At 39.0% G+C, this 24,620-nt stretch overlaps 1 protein-coding gene across 1 annotated transcript in view; it reads left to right on the forward strand.

The window, feature by feature from the left end:
* Positions 1-676: 676 nt before the first annotated feature.
* The window catches only part of LOC126187355 (calcium-binding mitochondrial carrier protein SCaMC-2), a 225,517-nt gene continuing 201,573 nt past the window's right edge, over positions 677-24,620 (forward strand). The window contains exons 1-2 of the mRNA XM_049928384.1: positions 677-1,027; positions 22,422-22,548. Coding sequence (XP_049784341.1) covers positions 833-1,027; positions 22,422-22,548 — 322 coding nt within the window. The 5' untranslated portion in view covers positions 677-832. The remainder of the gene's footprint in view (positions 1,028-22,421; positions 22,549-24,620) is intronic.

The following is a 24,620-nucleotide window of genomic DNA, read 5'->3' on the forward strand; positions in this document are numbered from 1 at the left end:
TACCCACACACACACACGCAAAATAGCATACATATTTCACGTCTTTTCATACAGTAGAAGTCCCAGTCCCTCAAATTGGTAGAATATGATTTATGTAATCCAGTGCACGAATGAAAGAAGTTGTTGAATTTTTTTTCATAATGCACCACTGTACGCAATAATTGTTGAAGTCCTAATTTAGAAGAAAAAAGACCTTACTCCAAAATAGAAAGACTGAAATAAATTGCATTTTTCATGCGCCACATTGCAATTAAGTCTTTTAATCCTCCCTAACAAACAACATTTACAACAATTTTTTACGTTCCATAGGATCCGTATATAGATGTATATTTGGTATCCTTTCTACAAAATAACGACCCTGCTGATAATATGAAGCGAAATTTTTACACTGTAAACAAAACATCTTAACTGAAGACAACAGACAATAGTACATGCATTTATGTTGTAGTCCTATAATCATACTATCGCTTCTATTGTTAAGTTATTCCAGTTGCGTAGCTGTATAGATTGAATTTAGTTACCTAAGAGAAAAAATGCTTATATTCTCTAAAGATTTAGAGGCACATGTATACGTTTACTTGTGATTACATTTCGCTTTAATTTGTGACAAGGGATTGCACTGCATACATATGTAATCCGTGGGAGAGCGAAACCACTGTGGCGAAACGCTGACCTACATAAACGATCCGCAGTAGTCGCTTGTCAAAGGTCTGACGTCGGCATGTCGTTATCTTAGGCTTCGCAGACGCATTGCAGAGACTGGAGAGCGATGTTTTGATTGTATGTCGAGTGTAGCAGTTCGTCTCGTTAAAACTGACTGGAGACGTGAAATATGGTGAATCATTCAGTTGCGGATAACCCTATTATGGGTCATCCGCCTCATTATCTACATGAATTACCTGTAGAAGATGAGGAGAGGTTGGAGAACTTATTTAAAACGTTGGACACTGACGGAAATGGAAAAATTGACATTCACGATCTCTCAGCAGCTCTGAAGGAATTCGGTGTCCACCAGAAATATGCCCAGGTACGGAATCAAGTTACTACAAACTACTTGTCTACATGACAAGTGCTTTAACGCCGCTGTTAATCGTTCATTTCTTCACCATTTCCTTCTTATATCTCAGAAGAACAGGGATGTTGGAACTAATAATTATTGATTTAGGACAGCGAAAACCATGCCATTAGAAGCTACCACCGAAATAATTTGCAAGATTTTATATACAACGCAAACTATGTACGTGCATCGTGAACTTGAAGATTGTTTTGTAACTGCTGTCAGTGAATTTCTATTTCCCAGTCGTTGCTGTGAAGGAATTATGTTTGGTAAGCGAAAAGCACAGAGCCTATTTCTTGTATATATGTACCTAGTAGTAAGTGTCTGTGCTGGGTTCTGAGGTAAAGTTCGGGCAAATTTATGAGAGAAGCGCCACTAGTTAGACGACGGCATAAGAGATTATATCGAGTCTGTCATGAACTACATCTAAAAGTTCATGCCAGCAGTCATGATGCTGTAACATCAATTGAAAATTAGCAATGATCATAGACAAGCAATTTTTATCACCCAATAAACTATAAATATCAGAATAAGACAAATGAAATGATATTCTACATTACCCACACGTGGCGAGGTAACTTGAAGCCTGTGTAATAATAATTAAATTTTATTGTCATTCAGCTCGTTACAGCAATAAAGACAAGAGCATACTTTTCATATTGTAATTTCATTTACATGAAATGGGTTAAAGTAGAAACCACATGTTACAAAGCAGTACTTACGTATTCAAAAAATTTATGAATGGTGTAAAAAGGGTTGTTTACCAGTAGCTTAAACAATTTGGCTTTAAAAATATTTACAGGTAGTTCTTTAAAATCTTTGCTTAGTCTGTTAAACATCCTTAGCCCAAGGAGTTCTGTGATTTACATTGTCTATGATGTGGCATGTCTATACATGTTCTGTTTCTAGTATTACAATGGTGAATATCACTTTTCAATACAAACTTTGAAACATTGTTTCTATTGTACAACAGAACCTTGTAATGAATAGGTTTACTACTGTCAGACATTGCAGTTTAATGAATCAAGGTTTACAGTGTTATGATTTACTGGAATCAGTAATTATTCTTAATACTGTCTTCCAAAAAAGTAAAGTGTCATTTATGTGACAACTACTACCCCATGATAAAATTCCATATGATATAATGCTTTGGAAGAAAGCAAAATATGCTGATCTTACATAGTTCTGTGGTACATGCCTTCTTAAATTTCTAATTAAACAAATAACTCTTGAAAGTCTATACCCAATATATTTTGATGAGTGGCTCCCAGGACAGTTTGTGAAAACTTAATGGTTCCTAATTCATGGTGGTTAGGGATCTCCTTCAAGCTAAAGTAAAGGTCCTTGGTTTTACTTCCATTTAGCAAGAAAACATTCACTCTTACTGGTAGGTTAAAACTGTGTGCCGGACCGAGACTCAATCGTGGGACCTTTGCCTTTCGTGGGAAAGTGCTCTACCCAAGCAGGACTTGCGCCCCACGAAAGGCAAAGGTCTCGAGTTCAAGGCTCGGTCTGGCACACAGTTTTAATCTGCCAGGAAGTTTCATATCAGCACACACTCTGGTGCAGAGTGAAAATTTCATTCTGGAAACATTCACTCTGAACCACAGTGAAGATTAAGCAAGGGTATTTTCGGTCAATGTTTACAGTGTGGCTATATCTGAGCTTTTATTTACAAAAGTTATCATTGGCGTACAGTATTGTGAGAATTTATGAATAAAGGCAGATCATTAACAGAAACAATAAAGGTCCAAGCACCGACACTTGGGGCACTTCAGTCCTAACATAAACCAAATTTGACTTCTCTTTACCAATGCACACAACTTGTTGGCAGTTATCTAGGAAAGATTTAAACATATTTATACTGTTGGTGTCAAAACTATAACAGAGTAGCTTAGTCAACAAAGTGTTATTCTCTACACAATCAAAAGCTCTGCTCAGGTCACAAAACGTAGCCTGGGCGTAGGTCCTAGTCTCGAATACATCTAGGACGAATCTTACTAGGGAATCCATTGCATCACTTATGGATTTAACTGTCCTAAAACAAAGTTGTTTATCTATGATTATATTTGATTTGCCCAAGAAAACACTAACTCGATTATTCATTATTGAATTTTTAGTTTATCAGGGAACTTACTTTCAACTAGACATTTATTTACACAAGAAGTTAAAGGATAAATTACACTGTCAGTAACATCTTTCAACAAAGTACATGACAAATTGTAGTAATCAACACTTGTTGCAGGTTTGAAATTTTTCACTATTTTCAGGATAGTGTTGGGACACTTCTATGAAAATTCTCGGGAAAGGCTTTTCAAAGCAGTTGATGAATCTCTAAATTATAACTGGATACATGCGTTGCCGCACCTGCTTGCATCCACATAGAAATCATTGGTTTGACTGCTACCAAATTTTGACCATTGTCAGTTTTTTTTTCCCCCCTGCAGTGTTTGTTTCATATTTAGAACTTCCCCCATGCTTCAGTTTTGAGACACAGTTTATGTGACATGTTAATGTGTGCTGCTGCGTACAGTTATAGTAGTGCTGCTTACTGAAAGAATGACTCTTTTTTTAGGTACATCATCTAGAACCTTTCTTAGAATTTAGACTGGCTACAGCAAGAAAGCTTCACTGAATAAGAGGAATGTAACATCAAGTTAAGTGTTTTATAAGTTTTGGAGTGTAGCCATGTAGGGGAGTGAAATGTGGAAGATAAATAGTTCAGAGAACAAGAGAATAGAAGCTTTTGAAATGTGATGTTTTAGACGAATGATGAAGATTAGATGGGTAGGTCATATAACAAACAGTGAGGTACTGAACTGAATTGGGGGAAGAAAGTTTAAGGTGCAACTTGACTAAAAGAAGGGATCGGTTGATAGGACACATTCTGAGACATCAAGGAATTGCCAGTTTGTAATGGAAGTAAGTGTAAGAGATTAAAACAGGTTGGAGTTGTGGTAGTTATGCAGAGATGAAGAGGCTTGCACAGGACAGAGATGCATGGAGAGCTGTGTCAAACCAGTCTTCTGACTGAAGACAACAGCGGAAGTTCATATTTCCTATTTTAAGAGCACACTGTTAACAATGACGAAGGTAGCCTCAGCCTATAAGGACGGTTTTGTATCTTTTATTCAAAGGGCTGCATTCCACCATTTTACTACACAGAATATTTTGGTGAACATATTGAAATATTTATACATTTACCTATAACTAAGTTTTACAAGCAATCACTACTTTTGTTTATTTAATTTCTATTGTGCTGCATCTGTTTTTGTTCACCTACTTTGGACTACCCGTTTTTTGCCCCTAAGCTTATTTTACTTCAACAATATAGAATATGTACTTGGGTTGAAGCGTCACCTTTTCCAGTAGCCTAAAGTAATAGCCTGGTCCCACAGCATTCCACTGTGTCTTCTGTATTGACAAGAATATTGCACATCTATTCTTGTGATCAGTAACTTGACCGTGATCAGTTCATTTCTCTCTCATTGAATCATTTTGTTCCTGGTCTAATGGCTTGAGCATTACAGAAGCAGTGTCTGGGCTCTGGTTTGTTGCACCATACACCCTTGCATCCTACTGCCTTATTCTTCAGTGCTGTCAGTCAGTTTCTTCAGCTTACAAAAAGTAGATGCTTACCAAATAGTAGTCATGTGGCTTGGATAAAATATCTAGTGTGGATGAGATACCTAAACAAATTTCTAAATCTCCCATGTGATTCATTAAGTATGTAATTGGACTGGGCAAACAACTGTATTAAAAGTGAGAGGGGACAGAAGTTTCAAATTATGGTATAAACCAATATAATGAATCATCATTTTTATTTAGGTACTTGACACTACCATCCAGTCTCTGTTCAGAGCCATAGTGGTAAAATATGAACTGCTTTAAAGAATACATCATGGATCATTTATGGATTATGCAAGATTGTAAGAACTGTATGTTAGTCTGGCTTATTCTTAATAAGGGAACTTTCTTGTTGGAGGTGGGCAGAGAAATGACCTACTTTAAAGTTTGATAACCATTTGCATTCCACTATAATATTTTAACGATTGATCAAAATTAATTCTTCTTTCCGCTGACGCTTGACGCTCTTTTTTGGAAATGGAGTTCGGTGATATGGCAGTGATGTGGAGGAATCGAAGAGTTCATTCACTTGTATGTTACAGTCTGACTGAGTCGTCCGAACTGGCTGTGACTTGTAATCAAGGGAATAATGGTCTTTTTATATCTCAGATTGTGTCTTTGGGGCTACTTAAAGTAAATTGTTAAACTCTTCTTGTCCTGTTTTGGAAGCATTATACCTTAATAGCTTCGTGATTGACACCTGTGGTGGAGGGCCGAGTTGCCAGCTTGTCATAACATGCCATCTGTTCATGCAGTTGATAGTTGCATGTGCACAACAAAATCTTATTCACAGTTGTAGCTGCCGTAGTCAGTGGTGGGGCCGGTAGTGGTGGAGGCCACGGCTGCTGTCTGTTTTTTCCCTCTCCCCACCCCGAGGACGATGGTTCAAACCCACGTCCGGCCATCCTGATTTAGTTTTCCTGTGATTCCACTAAATCGCTTCAGGTTCCTTTGAAAGGGCACGGCCAATTTTTTCCCCCACCCATCCCTAATCTGATGGGACCAATGACCTCACTGTTTGGTCCCCTCTACCAAATCAACCAACCAACCAACCCACCCTCCCTGCCCCCTCTCACCATGTTGTGGAGGACCCCACATGGCCCCCTCCCATCTGAGCAGCCTGTGTCACCTGGCAAGCTGTGCTTGTACTTACTGTGCAAGCATTGCAGCTAGCACATGGAGACTAAGAAACAGGTGTGATTGGTTGACAACCGTCTCCTACCACTAGACTCACTGAAATATCAGTCACAAAGCTATTTTAAGCTAAGTATAATGTTCTTATTTTTGTGCCTAGTATTGCTCGTGAATGTAGAGATACAGGTGTTTTTGGAGTCTTCTATTTCTTCACTTTGTGTAGAGTCATGGACTTTAGTTGCTACCTTCCTTTAGGATAACGCAGTAGATCTCACAAAAGCAGGAGGTTGCAAAGCCTCCATTTCCTCTTTGGTTGGAGCCTATAGGATTCAGTTCTTTACTTTTATCTTTTGTTATTCTCTTCCATGCAACTGTGTGTGTGCGCACTTGAGTAGTTTCATCATTTTCAGATGAATGAAATATTCTGGCTCATGGCATCTTTTCCACATCTTCCATTGATTTCCTTTTCTTGACATGCTAGTGTGGTGTGGCCAGTGCTCTCATGTAGAGTTGTTTCCTAGGGCATCCCTTTTGAAAGGGCTAATGTAGCTCTACCGTTTCTAGAAATAGTGGTGAATTTTAAAATAAAAGCAGTAGGTTTTTTGTAGTTTCACATAATTTTTTCATGGTGTTCCTTATCCCTGAGTCCTTCCACTTCATGTTCATTTTATTATTCTTCTGTATCGATCTCCATGATGTCTTTACAGCTAACAGCAGCTGCACTGAAGATAAGAATGTCAGGCTTTTCCACTGGTATGTGATATTAACCTGAATTCTGGCAGAGGTTTCTACCCTAGAGGACACTGCTGCGAAATCACAAAACTCCCTACAACATTTTATAAAACTTAAGATACAAAGAATTGACATATTTCCAAATGACCCCTCTTCTTTGTGTAACTAAATAACTTTTCTGGTATTCGTATGCTATGTTATTCATTTAACTTTGTCTTGCCCACACAAGTCTCTGGAAGTTTAGCTCATCAAGGTCTTTTTGTTACTTGTGTTTTGCAGACAACCCTCCCAAGCTTTTGTTTCGTTTTGTGTGTTAATGGTCCCACAAGACACTAGGGAAGTTAATATCCTCAGAGATAGAACAGTGCTTGCTTAGGTGTCATAAAAAAATAGTATCATAATATCCCCATTCTCCAAGACACGCCACATACTACCGTCACACCTCACAGTTGGTGCTGAAATATGCCCAGAACTTACAGTACTAAAGGACGTTCAGCATTCACCAATCCACAGCTCGGGAATTCCAGATGTTCCAAACCTACATGCACGCAGATCTTGAGGAAAAGGCAGGAAGATTTAGACTTCCAGTTCAGAGGGGGCCTGGAAAGGGGAAGGGGATCTGTGAGTTCTTGGAGGAGGAGTAGTAGTATTAGTAGATGATAAAAATGGTTTCATGACACAGCAGGAGGTAACTGAGTAACCCCTCAGTGAGCAACACATTTAAGAAAGTACTAAATGAGCATGAGCTTTCTTTGTAAGACATGCCAACTAATGCAGACTTGGACTCGGCAAAACTGTTATTGGTATCACTTTGCCTGATATCCTGCATTATATCAAACCAAAAATCATGTGATTTTGCAACATTTAACTCTGTTCAGCGATAGAAAACATTCGAAACAAAACTGTTATCATTTGCAAATGTGAACCCTGATTTCCTGCCATCAATCATCACTTGAAACAATATGAGGTGCTTAGAGTACAGACTATGCACAAAATGCGAAACCACTGAATAGAGAACCCCCAAACAAATAAAAAGCAACAGAGGTGATCTGCAAAAATGAATATCAAAATGTTCTTTTGTGTGCATAACAAACCGCATGATACAGAGTGTTCCTGGCCAAAGGACATTTAATAACAATAATTCTTCCTGAGGAATTATTTCCCTAATTGCATTCTTTATAAAAACAAGCAGTGGATACTGTGGTGCAACAGTGCTTCAGGAAAAGTCTTGAGGCTGGTTGGCTTGTTTATGCCTAAAAATGAAGTCATACCCATCCCCCTATCTACATTATTCAGCCAATCTGGCATTGGTAGTTTTCTTTGATTTTTAAGAAAACATGATACTGGTTCACTATTGACGTTGGAAGAAGTCACTGACCCCCTGATAAGTGGTCCAGGCTGATACACTTCAGATGTGTTCCAAAGATTCGCAAATAAAGTGTATTGATGCAGGAAATTATTACATAGAAATGGAATTAATTTTTATGTACTGTTTTAGGTGAACACTATTTATAGGGCAGAATCTCACAAAAAAACTGTAGTAAGACAAATGACATATGGGCATGGCTCAAAGCTGTTAGATGGTGGTTTCGTTGGCTGGTGTAATTTTACCAGTAGGTACTGGATTTGGATCATACTAGATGCAACCATATGTGTTTCTGTACACACGTTCCAGGAACTTTGTGTAGAAACTGTATAGTTTTATAACAATCCCTCTTCCTGAAACGAAACTTTCTGTGGGCAGCAGTGTGCGTGCGTGCGTGCGTGCGTGCCATAGTGACTGGTGAATATGGGATTTAGTTGTGGACCTTTGCCTTTATGTAAACAGTACACACTGCCCTACAAATTGCCACATTTCTGTAGCCATGTGAAATTGCTTCATCACACTTGAAGTATGATCCAGAAGTCAAAGTACTTGAACTGTGTGGCTCATAATGAAACAAACAAAACTGAACAAATGCTGAGATTTTCCCCTTGAAAAGCATGCAGCTAGTTTCCTTATTCAGTGTCTAGTCATGTCATTGATGTTGCATTAAACTGCTATATTATGCATACCAACGAGGTAAATCGTGAGACACAGCTCTCCACCAACTCGTTGGGAAGGTGGAAAAAGCATTTCACTTCCAAGAAATAGCTCTCTGCATCTTCCTGGATATTGAGGGGGGGCCTTCAGTAACCTTAGATTCCATGGTAAGGGCAGCAGAGGTGCATTACCTGGGGACCACTATGCGTAGGTGAACCAGGGCCATGCTTAGTGAAAGGAAGGTAGAGGCTACCATGATGAACGAAAAGATGGTAATTAACACCATTAGAGACTGCCCACAAAGAGGGGTTTTGTCTCCACTATTGTGGAATCTAGTGGTGAACGAATGTAATGAGGAACCAAATTCTACACAATGCTTCTGCCAAGGATACGCAGATGACCTTGTCATAGTAATACTTGGCAAATTCACTGACAGTTAGGAATATGGCATGAGGAGGATTGGACATTGTGAAAAAATGGTGCATTAAACAGGCTCTGCGAGTTAATCCTAAGAAGACTGATGTGGTACACTTTACGAGGAGACATATTCAACACTCAAGTTGGAATCTAAAGCTCTTCGATGAAACTCTACCAGTGAAGAGGATAGTGAAATATCTAGGGGTAACCTTGGATAAGAAGCTAACTTGGACCCCTCACATTAAGAGCATCAGCTCCAAGGCAGAAAGTACTCTAGTGAGTACTAAGAGGGCTTGTGGCAAAAACTGGGGCCTAAGTCTCAGGGGTATGCACTGGATATACACCACAGTGGTTAGACCTAAGATTTCCTACGGGGCCATAGTGTGGTGGAAGAAGGTGGAACAGCGGGTTGCTGCCAAGGAGCTTGCTAAGGCTGCAGAGATTGGCCTGCTTAGCCATAACGAGTGGAATTAGCAGCACACCAACCGCTGGGATGGCAGCCATGCTCCACCTTTGGGTCAAGATGGAGGCAGCAGCTGGGCCATGCAGACTTAAAACTGGCAAAAAACTGGATCTTATTCAGATATCCAGAATTGCACACAAACATAGTGGGGGAGGTAAATATAGGAATGGCTGGGAAATGCCTGCTGACTACATAACAACTCCCAACTGCTTCGACAAGCCTTGCAACAAAATAATTGGAAACAGGAAGCAGTGGGAAAAAACAGACACCGTACGGGGAACATCGTTTGGTTCACCGATGGGTGGGAAACAGATCAAGGCGTTGGGGCAGGGCTGTACAGGGTTCAGCCAAGACTGGAGAGCATCATGTCTCTAGGAAAGCTGGCCTCTGTATTCCAAGCTGAAATTACTGCAATCAGGGTATGTGCGGAGGAGAATATGCATAGGTGCTACAATGACCGTAGCATCTACATCTATTCAGAGAGCCAGGCAGCCCTGAAATCATTGGCAGTTCCTGCAACAAGATCTAAGATTGTTGCAGATTGCCACAGGGCTCTGGTGGAGCTAGGGGGCAGCAATAGGGTAAACCTAGTGTGGGTCCCTGGCCACTCAGGGATCTGTGACAATAAACAAGCTGATAGATTGGCTAGGATGGGGGCATTAACTCCATTTATTGGACCAGAACCTGTCCTGACAGTCACCAAGGCTATGATCAGAACTACGGAACTGGCTTAGGAAACAGCATGTTGGATATTGGACCAAGGTCCAGAAACAAAAACATGGTAAGGTAATGATGCCCAAGCCATGTTTTAAAAGAAGCTCTGTAATCCTGGAATTGAACAGGAAAGGGATCAAAGTCATGACTGGACTGATGACCAGCCATGGAAATTTCAAAAAACACCTATACACAATGGGTATAATGAGAGGAGACCCTAAATGTAGGATCTATGATGAGGGTGAAGAAACTGCATCACACCCAGTCTCGAATGCATGGCATTGGAGAGTAAAAGATAAAGAATCTTCGGGACAACTAGACCTGATGAAATTTTGTCTAACAAAAAACTGGTAGAGGGACTCCTTGCACCATTTAAGGGTACTGCTTGGCTTTACTAGATACACAGGGAGCAATATCGCACAATAAACCTAGTTTCGGTGCAGGCAGTGGTGGGTCAGAACCATGCTGTTTTAGCTTCCCTGTTAAAATCAACCAAGCAATCAAACTGTGATATTTCTTACTTTCTTCTCTCATAACTGTTTATTGGACCAGTGTGGAGCTTGCGAACTTGGCAAAAGGTCAAGAGACAACTGAATTGCTTTAGAACTGTGTGGCTGTTACGAAACTATACATGCCCTGATCTTCAGTAGAGACCTTCTTTCATGTAAGAAACTTAGGTAGTGGAAAGTTGGTGGAAACGGCTACAGTAATTTTGATCTTTACTATAAGAGAATAAAGGCAGGCCCTAAGTACATACATGCCGATCCAGTACTTTTTAATGTCTTAAAACACTGTTTGGGAATATGACCCAAAGCTAATACCTGTGGAACAGTTTGTTTGTTACTGTTAGTGGATGATTTAATCTTAAATCATACAGGTCATGCAGCTTGTGGTCATGAATTTATGTGGAAAAATATATATTACACCTCTAAATTGTAATAAATGTTAAGAAATAAAGTATTTTCTTTTTATCTTAATTTTCGTAAATAGTACAGCCCTTTGAAAAATGTATATTTTGTAAATAGATCTTAAAACAGTAGAAACAAAAAAATATGACTAATAAACCAAGCGTACTCTAAACCTGGCAGATGTTCTGCGTTGCAGCTCCCTCTTACTGTATTCAAATGTAGTTAACACCTGCACTCTTAAGGGCTTCCTGTAACTTAACAAATTTAAGACAAAAATACAAATTTAAGTTAATTTTTCCACGTAATTTTTTTTCTGATTTGGGAAGTCGCAGAATAGTATCTTCTTTGTTATATTACCAGTTACTACTGATGTAATTATAAATACCATTTTCTCTGCTCCAGCTATCTGCGTCACATGAATATTTATTACTAAAAATTGCATTTTTGAGAGTTTTTAAGAATTATTTACTTGAAAACCCCCATCTGAAAACTTTCAAGAATTAAACAAAATGTTGTTTGGTTCTCTCTGGACCCTATTCAGGAGGACATCGTTATAGGAGAACAGAAACTGGAATTCTACACATCAGTGTGTGGAATGTCATATCCCTTAATCGGGCAGGTAGGTTAGAAAAATTTAGAAAGGAAAATGGATAGGTTAAAGTTAGATATAGTGGGAATTGGTGAAGTTTGGTGGCAGGAGGAACAGGACTTCTGTCTAGTGAATAAGGCTTATAATACAAAATCAAATGGGGTAATGCAGGGGTAGGTTTAATAATAAGTAAAAAATAGGGATGCAGATAAACTAATGTGAACAGCTTAGCAAACTAATTATTGTAGCCAAGATAGACACAAAACCTGTACCCACCACTGTAGTAAAAGCCTATATGCCAACTAGCTCAGCAGATGAGGAGATTGAGGAAATGTATGATGAGATAAAAGAAATTATTCGGATAGTTAAGGCATCCAAAAATTTAATAGTCACGGAGACCTGGAATTTGATAGGAAATGGCAGAGAACGAAAAGTAGTAAATGAATATGGGCTGTGGGAAAGAAATGAGAGGAAGTCACCTGGTAGAATTTTGCACAGAGCATAATTTAATCATATCTAATACTTGGTTTAAGAATCGTGAGAGAATGTTTTATGCTTGGAAGAGACCTGGAGATACCGGAGGATTTCAGATTGAGTATATCATGGGTAGACAGAGATCTAGCAACAAGATTTTAAATTGTAAGGCACTTCCAGGGGCAGATGTGGACTCTGACCACAATTTATTGGTTACAAGCTGTAGATTAAAACTGAAGAAACTGCAAAAAGGTAGGAATTTAAGAAGATGCAACCTGGATAAACTGAAAGAACCAGAGGTCGTAGAGTGTTTCAGAGAGAGTGTTAGGAAACAATTGACAAAAACAGGGAAAAGAAATACAGTAGAAGAAGAATGGGTAGCTTTAATGGACGAAATAGTAAAGGCAGCAGAGGATCAAATAAGTATAAAGATGAAGACTAGTAGAAATCCTTGGGTCACAAGAGATATTGAATTTAATTGATGAAAGGAGAAAATATAAAAATGCAGTCACTGAAGCAGGTGAAAAGGAATACAAAGTCTCAAAAAGTAGATCAACAGGAAGTTCAAAATGGATAAGTAGGGATGGCTAGAGGACAAATGTAAGAATGTAGAAGCATATATCACTATGGATAAGATAGTGTCTACAGGAAAATTAGAGAAACCTTTTGAGAAAACAATCACCTGTATGAATATCAAGAGCTCAGATGAAAAACCAGTCCTAAGCAAAGAAGGGAAACAAAGGTGGAAGAAGTATATAGAGGGTCGAAGTTAAGGAAAGGCAAAGCTACGTTTGTAGGATTTGTAGTAGACTTACAGAAAGCTTTTGACAATTTTGACTGGAATATTCTCTTTCAAATTCTAAAGGTGGCAGGGGTAAAATGCAGGGAGTGAAAGGCTATTTACAATTTGTACAATAACCAAATGGCAGTTATGAGAGTTGAGGGGCACGAAAAGAAAGCAGTGTTTGATAAGGGAGTGAGACAGGATTGTAGCCTATGCCCAATGGTATTCAGCCTGTTTGTTGAGCAAGCAGTAAAGGAAATAAAAGAAAAATTTAGAGTAGGAATTAAAGTTCAGGGAGAAGAAATAAAAACTTTGAGGTTTGTCGATGACATTGTAATTCTGTCAGACAGCAAAAGACCTTGAAGAGCAGTTGAACGCAATGGACACTGTCTTGAGAGGAGGATATAAGATGAACAACAAAATCAAAATGAGGTTTATGGAATATAGTCAAATTAAATCAGGTGATGCGGAGGGAATTAGATTAGGGACTGAGACACTTAAAGTAGTAAAGGAGTTTCGCTATTTGGGGAGCAAAATAACTGATGGTCTAATTAAGGAGAATATAAAATATTGACTGGCAATGGCACGAGAAGCATTTCTGAAGAAGGAAAAATTTGTTAACATAGAGTATAGATCTAGGGGCAGGAAGTCATTTCTGAAAATATTTGTATGGAGTATAGCCATGTATGGAAGTGAAACATGGAGGGTAAATAGTTTATACAAGAAGAGAATAAAAGCTTTCAAAATGCTGTGCTGCAGGATGCTGAAAATGAGATGGGATATAAATAATGAGGAGGTTCTGAAGGGAACTGGGGAGAAAAGGAATTTGTGACACAACTTGACTAGAAACTGGGATCTGTTGGTAGGACATGTTCTAAGACATCAAGGTATCACCAGTTTAGTATTGGCGGGAAGTGTGGCAGGTAAAAATTATAGAGGAGGACAAAGAGATGAATATGCTAAGCAGATTCAGAAGGATGTAGGTTGCAGTAGTTATTTGGAGATGAAGAGGCTTGTGCAGGAGAGGTTAGCACGGAGAGCTGCATCAAAGCAGTCTCTGTACTGAAGACGATGATAAAGACAATGACATTGTTTGGTTAATATGTTAGTAGTCAGTGCAAACACAGTGGGCAATATTTTTCTATGTAAATTGTTAAAAATATTTTAACATTCTGCATATTTCACATCACTGAATTTCTAGTGTAAAATTTGTATGTTGGCACCACTGTCTTCGGTGCTCTTCTGTTTATAACAAATGAGTTAGAACTTGCATATATATACCATTCTGCATAGAGTTTTATGTTTGGTTTGAAAGACTTTTTGTTAGATACAATGTCAGTGAGGAAATGCAGTAGTGAAAGAGTGAGGTGTGTGGACTATGATTTAGACACAAGAAGAAAAGTGAAACACTTCACAATTGTTGGAAATCTTTCAGAGGTATTGCAGAAATACCTTGGTCCTCAAGTAATGATATTAACATCACATCCATTTTGTAGGAATTGTTACTACGGGAAGAAATTGTGGCAGCCCACCTGAACAATCACCATAGCCCGAATGTGAAATTGAATAAGACAGTGCAGATGTTCCTGGGAGTGAAGTTGTTGATGCATTGAATGTTTGCATTTCTGCTGTAGCCACAACTATATCCCCCTTAAACGTCCAGGAAAGGTAAGAAGCACAAGGAGAAAACAATATGTAAAAAGAAAAGTGGAAGAAATTGAAAAGAATTTTACAGAAGTAAGATCAAAACTTTGTAAGGTGTATAATGCAGATGCATTTGGTGCAGAACATGAAGACAGTGATATGTGCATGAAATGTGATGTGTGGTTTCAAAACCTAAATAGTGCTATCTCAGCATCCACCGATACTGAGAAGGTACAATTACTGACACTGATATGGATAAGCTACTCCAAGCATTAGTACAGAAATACATACTCACTTCTTCAGATTATTTGATTTCAAAAGCCCATAAAATAAAGAATGAGGAAGGTATTTGGGCATGCCCGGATTCTTACTGTGGGCATCCATTGCAAGATAATACACTTACTGTTGCACTGGACTATTACCTAAGTGGTGACAAAAATTGCAGCAGGCAAAGTCCTAACAAGGTTGATGTCATCTCTGTTTAGTGAAAATGGGGAAAAAGTTAGAAAGGTGTAAAGATATATAACAAGAGCAATAAGAGAAGGATGTCTCCTAATGAAAAAGGAGAACCAGGATTTAAAAACTGGTCTCACAAAATTCTACTCCTCATGACCAAAATGGGTAAAATGCCAGCCAGTCAAGGAAGCATGCACATTTATTTACTGCACTAATTTGAAACTTGTTTGTTTCGCCATAAGCAGTGTCACAGAAAAAAGTACAGAGATGGACCCAATGCTTTTGTGTATGTCTCAAGAGCCGCAAGATAAATGTTGATTGTGGGAGTGTGCAGTGTGTCCTGGTATTGAAGTGGTGATTGTTGAAGCATTGCACCTTCACTATACTGAAAATGACATAACCTATGTATTGAGGGAGGGAGAAGAGTTGGTGAAGAAGACAGTAGAGCCATAGGAGTTTGTTACAGAGGTTAGGCATTGGGTCACGAAAGGAATAGCTCATCATCATATCTGCAGGATTCAGAGAGTGGCCATACTGACACATTAGTTCTTCATTTTGGCTTTGCTAAGAACTGGTCTGTTGCTTCACAGAAAGAAATTGAGTTACCAATGACAAACATCACTGGTATCAGTATTCACATGTGTTGCTCACTTCCTTGTAACATCACACTGTTTTGCAATTGTCAGTAATGATCTTATTCATGACATAGCACGTGCATGCTATGCTGTCAGCATGATAATTAATGACATAGTCATGCAGTTTTCTAAACATGTGTATGTGACTGATAGTGCAGTATCTCATTTTAAAAACCACTTTCAGCTTCGAGTTTGGTTAACACTGTAGTACACAAATTAAGACAAAAAATGGTCATGGAAAAAGTGCATGTGATGGGGTACGAAGTCTCTGTGAACATCTTGTAACAAGATTTAATCTCCAGCATGAGACTGTTAATGCTATGAGAGATGCTACTGAAATTGTACACACAATATCGACATTAGTAACAAACATGTAACTCTCAGTCAGAATTAAAAGTACATTAAGGGAATTCCGTTAGAAAAAGAGAGAGGAGTGGTCTATGTAGCCTGTGGTAGGAATTCAATAAAGTCATTACTGGGTTGCATCATGGAGTGGCATATACATTGCAAGAATGGTTCTCCACAAAATGCATCCTGCTACTGTCTGTGAAATGCAGAGACCACAGTATACCTTAGAAAACTTTGTACTGAACCACTTCATTTCTTGTGTACATGACAATCAGTGGTGGGTGGAACAGATAATAAGTCTCTCTTATGAGCTGCAAGATATAACAGTCTTCTTTATGACACCTCATGGTTCTGCTAATGGCCATCATCAAAATATCAGTGTGCAGTTCCCATTTTCCAAGCACAGCTGTTGTTGGATCATCCTTGTCTGTGTGCAAATTCAGCTCATCTCTAAAAGTTCAAAGAGAAGCAGATGAAAAAAACAAATGAACTCTTTTCGACAGTGCTGTGTTGGTTGTTACATTGTAGGTAATTTAATTTCATGAAGAATTTAATTTCATGAAGAAGTAAATTCATGACAGAAGACAGTAATAGTTTGTGAATAATATAATAAAAAGAAAAATAAGTATAAATATGCTCTATATCTCATTTTTGTTATAAAATGCTTTCAAACAAAATTGTGAATTGTTTCCCCACTTGCATATATTGCTGTAAAGTAATTGTTTTGATTCATAAATCCCAGCTTTGCATGACAGTTACTTAAAATCACCGATCAGTTTAAATATTTGTCCATGATTTTTTGAGCTAGGTCTACCTAAAAAAAATTCTCATGTTTTGTACAGACAAGTATTACGTACTCTGATTGGTCATTCCCTAAGTGCAATGACCTATGAACATACCATGAAATTTTTAGAACATTTATGATGGGAGTTTTGGAGAAAATAATGTCTAAATAACCAAAAAATTTAAGATTCATTCATCTTTATGAACAAATATTTTGACAGTTTAAGAATTATGTGCAGTAATGTCATAGCTGACAGCAGTGCTTCAATTTTATCATTTCTCAAGACAGTTAACATCCAGTGACTATTCATATTTTCAAAACATAGTTTTGAAATTTGCAAAATGTTACAAATTTTCATAGTTTGTTTTTTAAAAAAAAACTCGGAAGTGTGTATGTATTAATCATGTTTCATATTATTGGGAATAAAGTATGCATTGAAAATAAATTCAAATCTCTCTTACATTGTTACAATGTTTAAATTTTCCCTTTTGTTATAACATTTTCACAAATACTCTCATTTAGAGAGGTCTGTGGTGTTTTAACAAATCAGAAAATCAAAATATTGTTGTTTTGGAGAGTATCGTGTGGAACTTCAACATGTGTTTTTTCAGCTAACTTTGAAACAGTGATGTGACACATTCACTCTTGACCTTTATGATTTGAGATGAAATCGCCTTAGCTAGTTTAAGTACTGCAAAAAATTATGCCGATACTGCGTTTCATGCATTGTATAAATACGCTCCTGGAAATTGAAATAAGAACACCGTGAATTCATTGTCCCAGGAAGGGGAAACTTTGACACATTCCTGGGGTCAGATACATCACATGATCACACTGACAGAACCACAGGCACATAGACACAGGCAACAGAGCATGCACAATGTCGGCACTAGTACAGTGTATATCCACCTTTCGCAGCAATGCAGGCTGCTATTCTCCCATGGAGACGATCGTAGAGATGCTGGATGTAGTCCTGTGGAATGGCTTGCCATGCCATTTCCACCTGGCACCTCAGTTGGACCAGCGTTCGTGCTGGACGTGCAGACCGCGTGAGACAACGCTTCATCCAGTCCCAAACATGCTCAATGGGGGACAGATCCGGAGATCTTGCTGGCCAGGGTAGTTGACTTACACCTTCTAGAGCACGTTGGGTGGCACGGGATACATGCGGACGTGCATTGTCCTGTTGGAACAGCAAGTTCCCTTGCCGGTCTAGGAATGGTAGAACAATGGGTTCGATGACGGTTTGGATGTAACATGCACTATTCAGTGTCCCCTCGACGATCACCAGTGGTGTACGGCCAGTGTAGGAGATCGCTCCCCACACCATGATGCCGGGTGTTGGCCCTGTGTGCCTCGGTCGTATGCAGTCCTGATTGTGGCGCTCACCTGCACGGCGCCAAACACGCATACGACCATCATTGGCACCAAGGCAGAAGCGACTCTCATCGCTGAAGACGACACGTCTCCATTCATCCCTCCATTCACGCCTGTCGCGACACCACTGGAGGCGGGCTGCACGATGTTGGGGCGTGAGCGGAAGACGGCCTAACGGTGTGCGGGACCGTGGCCCAGCTTCATGGAGACGGTTGCGAATGGTCCTCGCCGATACCCCAGGAGCAACAGTGTCCCTAATTTGCTGGGAAGTGGCGGTGCGGTCCCCTACGGCACTGCGTAGGATCCTACGGTCTTGGCGTGCATCCGTGCGTCGCTGCGGTCCGGCCCCAGGTCGACGGGCACGTGCACCTTCCGCCGACCACTGGCGACAACATCGATGTACTGTGGAGACCTCACGCCCCACGTGTTGAGCAATTCGGCGGTACGTCCACCCGGCCTCCCGCATGCCCACTATACGCCCTCGCTCAAAGTCCGTCAACTGCACATACGGTTCACGTCCACGCTGTCGCGGCATGCTACCAGTGTTAAAGACTGCGATGGAGCTCCGTATGCCACGGCAAACTGGCTGACACTGACGGCGGCGGTGCACAAATGCTGCGCAGCTACCGCCATTCGACGGCCAACACCGCGGTTCCTGGTGTGTCCGCTGTGCCGTGCGTGTGATCATTGCTTGTACAGCCCTCTCGCAGTGTCCGAAGCAAGTATGGTGGGTCTGACACACCAGTGTCAATGTGTTCCTTTTTTCCATTTCCAGGAGATTTACATGGAAATATGGGTAACAAGGTGACTACTATACCTTAAAATGAAAAAGCACACTTAGTCTTAATATTAATTTTCCTATAAAATAAATAAAAAATGATTTTAAAGGATGATGACTGGATGAACCCCATTGTGTTGTATTACAGAGGTATTTACACTTGCAAATATACCATCCAAATCAGGGATTCAGTGAATAGTGCCGCAGTCAGCAGAGGTTAGGAACACTTATTGTGTCATCTCTGAGAGTAAATAAGCTTATGAACCTCTAATGTGTTCAGAATGTCATTTGTTGTTGGAAAGCAAAATCTAACATTTCTAAGTAGTTTCATTGTGAATTAAGAATGGTGTCCTTTTATGCAAATTATCAATTCCCTGCCCAATAAAATCCACCAGAAGCAGGAATTTTATATGAAAGCTGTAGGAAAAGTTTGATAGCAGTTACTATCGTTACTGTTGTAACGTAATAAGTAATGCTGATTGTACAATGGATACTTCTTGTGCTGGCGAAGACGCATGTGAACTATATATACAGTAACTGTGGTAATGGTGTGTGTCCATTTCCCTTCATTCATTTCTAATAAAATGCTCTTAATCTGTCATTGTTAGGACTTAACTAGATGATGAATTAATTTCCTCTCCAGCTAAAGTACTGTACAGTACTTGGTAGTTATGACATGCTAGTTAAAGTACAGGGTGTTTACAACTAAACTTTTGTTAATGTAGGTTAATTCTTACAGAGAAGAAAACAGCAACCAGCCACTATTAATACTGCTATGTATTTAGGTAAATAGTGCCATTACTGGTTTCGAACTGGACAGTTCATCATCAGATGGCTGTTCACATGGTTTTCAAGATACACTTTACATTATCGTCAGTTTTCGATTTTTATTATTCCACTGTGGTGAAGTATTTTTGGTGTGTTGTTGCCCTACGGTAGAAAAACAGTGTTAGAAGCGCCCTATGTGAAAATAACTAACCGTCTGATGATGAACTTTCCAGTTCGAAACCGGTAATGGCGCTATTTATTTAAATAAATAGCAGTATTCATAGTGGTTGGTTGCTGTTTTCTTTTTTGTAAGAATTAACCTACATTAATTGTACACGGCCCCAGTCTCACCATGTCAGTTTTAGACAAAATAGCATTAAACTTTGTTACTTCAAAGCCCCTCCCCCATGAGAAATGATTGATCATAGGACAGTGAAACTTTTTCGAAATGTTTGTAAGAACATGTACTAGAGAGGTAACGAATAAACTATTGAAAGAAACACATTTTAATTTCCACATCAGAGGGTAACCTTTGTTAATTGTGTAACACAGTTAAATTTCAGGTTACAAATATTGCTCAGTGTGAGGAGCGTCTGTATCCAAAATAGCCAGGAACTGCACTAGAGGTTGTTCTACAGCTGCCCAAAATAATGGTGGGCCACAGAACGTTTAGCTGTCATGATACAGCATGTGCACTGCTTGAAGATCACACATTGCATCCAGCATTCTCAGCTGTGGCAAAGTAACTTCAACAATTAGTGGCACAATTGGCCACCGGCCTCCCCCAGGAGCAATTTCCAAATCACCAGTTAATTCAAACTTCCAAATCATTTTCTTCAGTGCTGGTGCAGAAAGAGGACTTCACCTGTTCCTTTAGTGTATTTGCCATGAGCAGCAACGCTGTTGCTCTTTTGATAAAAATGCCTTAAGAGTAAGGCTGTGCTCATCTTGTCTAGACCCATGTTGACTGTTTGCAACTTTAATGCACACTGATGCCTGTTTCAACCCTACATCGCTGTACCAGTACAGGTGCCCAGTGGAAAGCCGTTACTTTAACACTACTTACAATGCAAATCTGCAGCTCAATCTGAACAGCATTCTTATAAAGTTGGGTACCCATATGGTAAATAGTTTCCAATCTAGATTGGTTCAGATTAGAACCACTCTGTATATATTTTAAGTGATTGTTTATATGAAGTTTGAAACAGCTTATTGTGGTGGAGAAGCCCCGAACTGACAAAAATTATGCGGACTTTATTTCACTGACAATAAACTATACAATTGTCAAACTTTATTGGTCTTTACTGAACATTGGCTGTCTCCACTCATTCTGAATGAAGTAGTGTGCTGAAACACTGCTTATGTGTATATTTACATTCCATAGCATGTCACAAAAGGTATTTCAGTACACTGTTTCATGTATTATGATTGGAAGATAACTAATGATTTGTTTAAACCAGTAATGGTGTGAAGCTGTGTTGCTGTAAGACAGTGTGCAGAGAAACTTTGTGAAAATGGCATGTCTTGTTGTTTTTGACGTCCTATTGTGATCCTCTTTATCATTTAAGGAGATAGGTGATTGTTTGTAATTTTCCATATTCTCTGAAGCGTGGAAGAAATACAAGCGAATCTTGAGATTCAAATATTTACCAGTTTTTGTGCTTTGTGCATATAATTATGAAAAAGAAAAGCTTTGTCCAGACTTTTGTAAAAGCCTTTTAGTTCCCCAAAACCACCACCACCACCACGTCATCAAAAAGGAAAAAGGATTTATGAGAGAATCGAAGAAGATTAGGACGCAAACAAAAGAAATCATTTACTGGATCCTCATTACTTTATCCTGTAGGAAGGAAACTGAAGGAACCCACAATGTACTTCCAGAATTTTAGTAAATGTTGTAGGGTGATGTCAAATATGTCACCCCCTGTGATGACAAATTGTTGTTTCTATTATTTTCCTGTTTCCAGTAGGTATGGTTTTCTGTTTTTCGTCCTTCCATCATTTAATCAGTTCTCAATTATTCCTTCACTCTCTTTTGTTCAGTGCCACTTCCTGGTATTTTCAACCTCTCAATCCTAACCCCCATGACATGCCACATTATGCTTCAGTGTAGTTTTGTGCTGCCCATCAAAGAGTTTGCAGCTGAGTATTGTGTGTTACTTGGCTCTTGACAAGCAGTGGATATTGTTTTCATTGTGGTCTTCAGTCTGAATATTGGTTTGATGCAGCTCTCCGTACTACTGTATCCTGTGCAAGCCTCTTCATCTGCAAATAACTACTGCAACCTACATCCTTTTAAACCCACTTATTGTATTCATTTCTCTGTCTCCTTACACAATTGTAACCACCCTCCTTCCTTCCAATACTAAATTGATGGTCCCTTGGTGTCTCAGAACATGTTCTATCAAACAATCACTTCTTTTAGTAAGTAGTGCCTCAAATTTCTTTTCTTCCCATTTCTATTCAGTACCTCCTCATCAGTTACATGACCTACTCATCACATCTTCAGCATTTTTCTGTAGTTCAAACATTTTAGGTGACCAGTGGCAAGGACAACAGTAAAATGAAGACTTTTCACATGCAAGATACTGTATAATATATTCCAGTGAAATATTTGTATTTCCTTTCTCTTAATAAACATTTTCATAATTTAACTCTTATAAAGACTGATATTACTTAACTTGCATATGTCATGTGTTAATTTTTCAGAAATTTTTGGAACATTCTGACCAAAACAAAAGTGGAGATATCAGCTTAGCTGAGTTCATCCACTATGTAAGGGAACATGAGAAGAATCTGAGATTACAATTCTCAAGCCTGGATAAAAATAAAGATGGTAAGTTGAATGTATGTTAATATTGAATGTTGACCTAGGTGGTGAGATTTTTATAACTACTTTCTGGAGTGAACTTTAGGCTACCGGAAGTCCATGTCTCGTTTATTTATAATGTACTAATAAAATTACTTTGGTGGCATGGCCAAGTTACAAGTTTAGCCAATGAATTTGTGCCACTTACTGAGTTGACATTTCCAGTCTTACATTGAACGTTCTAATTCATGTCATAACTGAGTAATTTTTTACATTTATTTTCGTATAAGCAGAAAACTCTTTCCCATTGTAGTTTATGTTCATTGCTTGGTACAAGAGGTGCTTGATAGCGTCAGTTTAATCAGTGCTGTACTGTTCATGACCCTGTTGTTTAATATTATATGCAAAAATGAAAACAAGGCCTGCGGTGTGTCCTTTTATCTGAAGTGTAGTGCCCACATATTTTTTTTTTACATTTTTTAAAATTACAGAAGTGAATTTCACTGGCAGAAGGTAATCTAGTTTAGTCATTTCTCTGATGGTGATAATGGAAAACCCTTTGTGTAACATGATAAAGAAATGAGAAGATAACCTCTCGTTGCATAAATAAAGCACTAAACAAGAAGCCATACATTACATCTTATTTTTCTCAAGTTACATTCTTTAAGTCTCATTTGCTAGCTCTCTTCATTTGGAATTGCTGTTGCTACATAATTCTTTTGTGTTGATTACATTAAAGAGCAAAATACTGCTACTTACCAGTTAGTTGCAGACACATACACAAAAAGGACGGAAATTATACATTTTTTTGGAAAATCACTTATCTCCTCAGCTCCAACGAGACACAACTGTGTTTCATTTCCTCTCATATTAAATGATGATCAGCGAGAACTAGTGTTTGACACCTGTTGTTTGTGTACATCTGTTGCTGTTTAATAAGTAAAATTATTTCCTCCATGAAATCATATTTTTGTTTCAATTAACTTTTTGTATAAGTTTTGCTGTATTTCAAAACAATTTTTCTTGAATCTTGTAGTGGATGTGCTGTACAGGAACCCTGATACCTGTTTACTCATTCTTTTCCTGTCGAAGAAGGGAGGATGAAGACAGTAATTCTCTTATATCATTAGCATATAATTGTGTGGATGGACAAATACGTTAGACATCCTGTGGGAATCCGAGAGTAGTGAATGGGAGTATAATGGACAGCGACTGCGGATAGATGGCACTCGGCGGGAATGTGGGTCGGTCATGAGGTGTTTTGAGATAGTCTGCGCAGTTGCGATAATGCTGTGTTCTGGATGGTGCAGTGGTTAATGGACCTGCCTAGTAAGCAGGAGATCACGGGTTCGAATCCCGGTCCAGTACACATTTTCCCTTGTCACTGCAATTCCACGTAATGTCTTGCTGCAGCTGACAGTAGTGATCTCCTTCAGTTTACATATAATATAATTGTGTACTTGAAGTGCAAAGTTAGGAATACAGAATGACTTGCGAAATTTCTGCTTTTCATTGCCTGAAGCTTTCTCAGTTGGACTCTTTCCTTTAAATAGTTATTTCTTTTTTTGTGGTAGAGCTCTTTTTTGGGTGGGGGGAGTGATAAAAGGTCATTAGTAAGTCAAACAAACGAAAGAAATAAAAAAGTTATAGTCTTGTGTTTAACAGTAAGGACTAGACAGACCCCAGAGACACATGTGGTGGTGTTGTCGTCGTCGTCGTCGTCGTCAGTCCTGAGACTGGTTTGATGCAGCTCTCCATGCCAATCTATCCTGTGCAAGCTCCTTCATCTCCCAGTACCTATTGCAACCTACATCCTTCTGAATCTGCTTAGTGTATTCATCTCTTGGTCTCCCTCTACGATTTTTACCCTCCACGCTGCCCTCCAATGCTAAATTGGTAATCCCTTGATGCCTCAGGACATGTCCTACCAACCGATACCTTCTTCTAGTCAAGTTGTGCCACAAACTCCTCTTCTTCCCAATCCTATTCAATACCTCCTCATTAGTTACGTGATCTACCCATCTAATCTTCAGCATTCTTCTGTAGCACCACATTTCGAAAGCTTCTATTCTCTTCTTGTCCAAACTATTTATTGTCCA

Source organism: Schistocerca cancellata, chromosome 5 (genome assembly GCF_023864275.1).
Source record: "Schistocerca cancellata isolate TAMUIC-IGC-003103 chromosome 5, iqSchCanc2.1, whole genome shotgun sequence".
Taxonomy (NCBI): domain Eukaryota; kingdom Metazoa; phylum Arthropoda; class Insecta; order Orthoptera; family Acrididae; genus Schistocerca; species Schistocerca cancellata.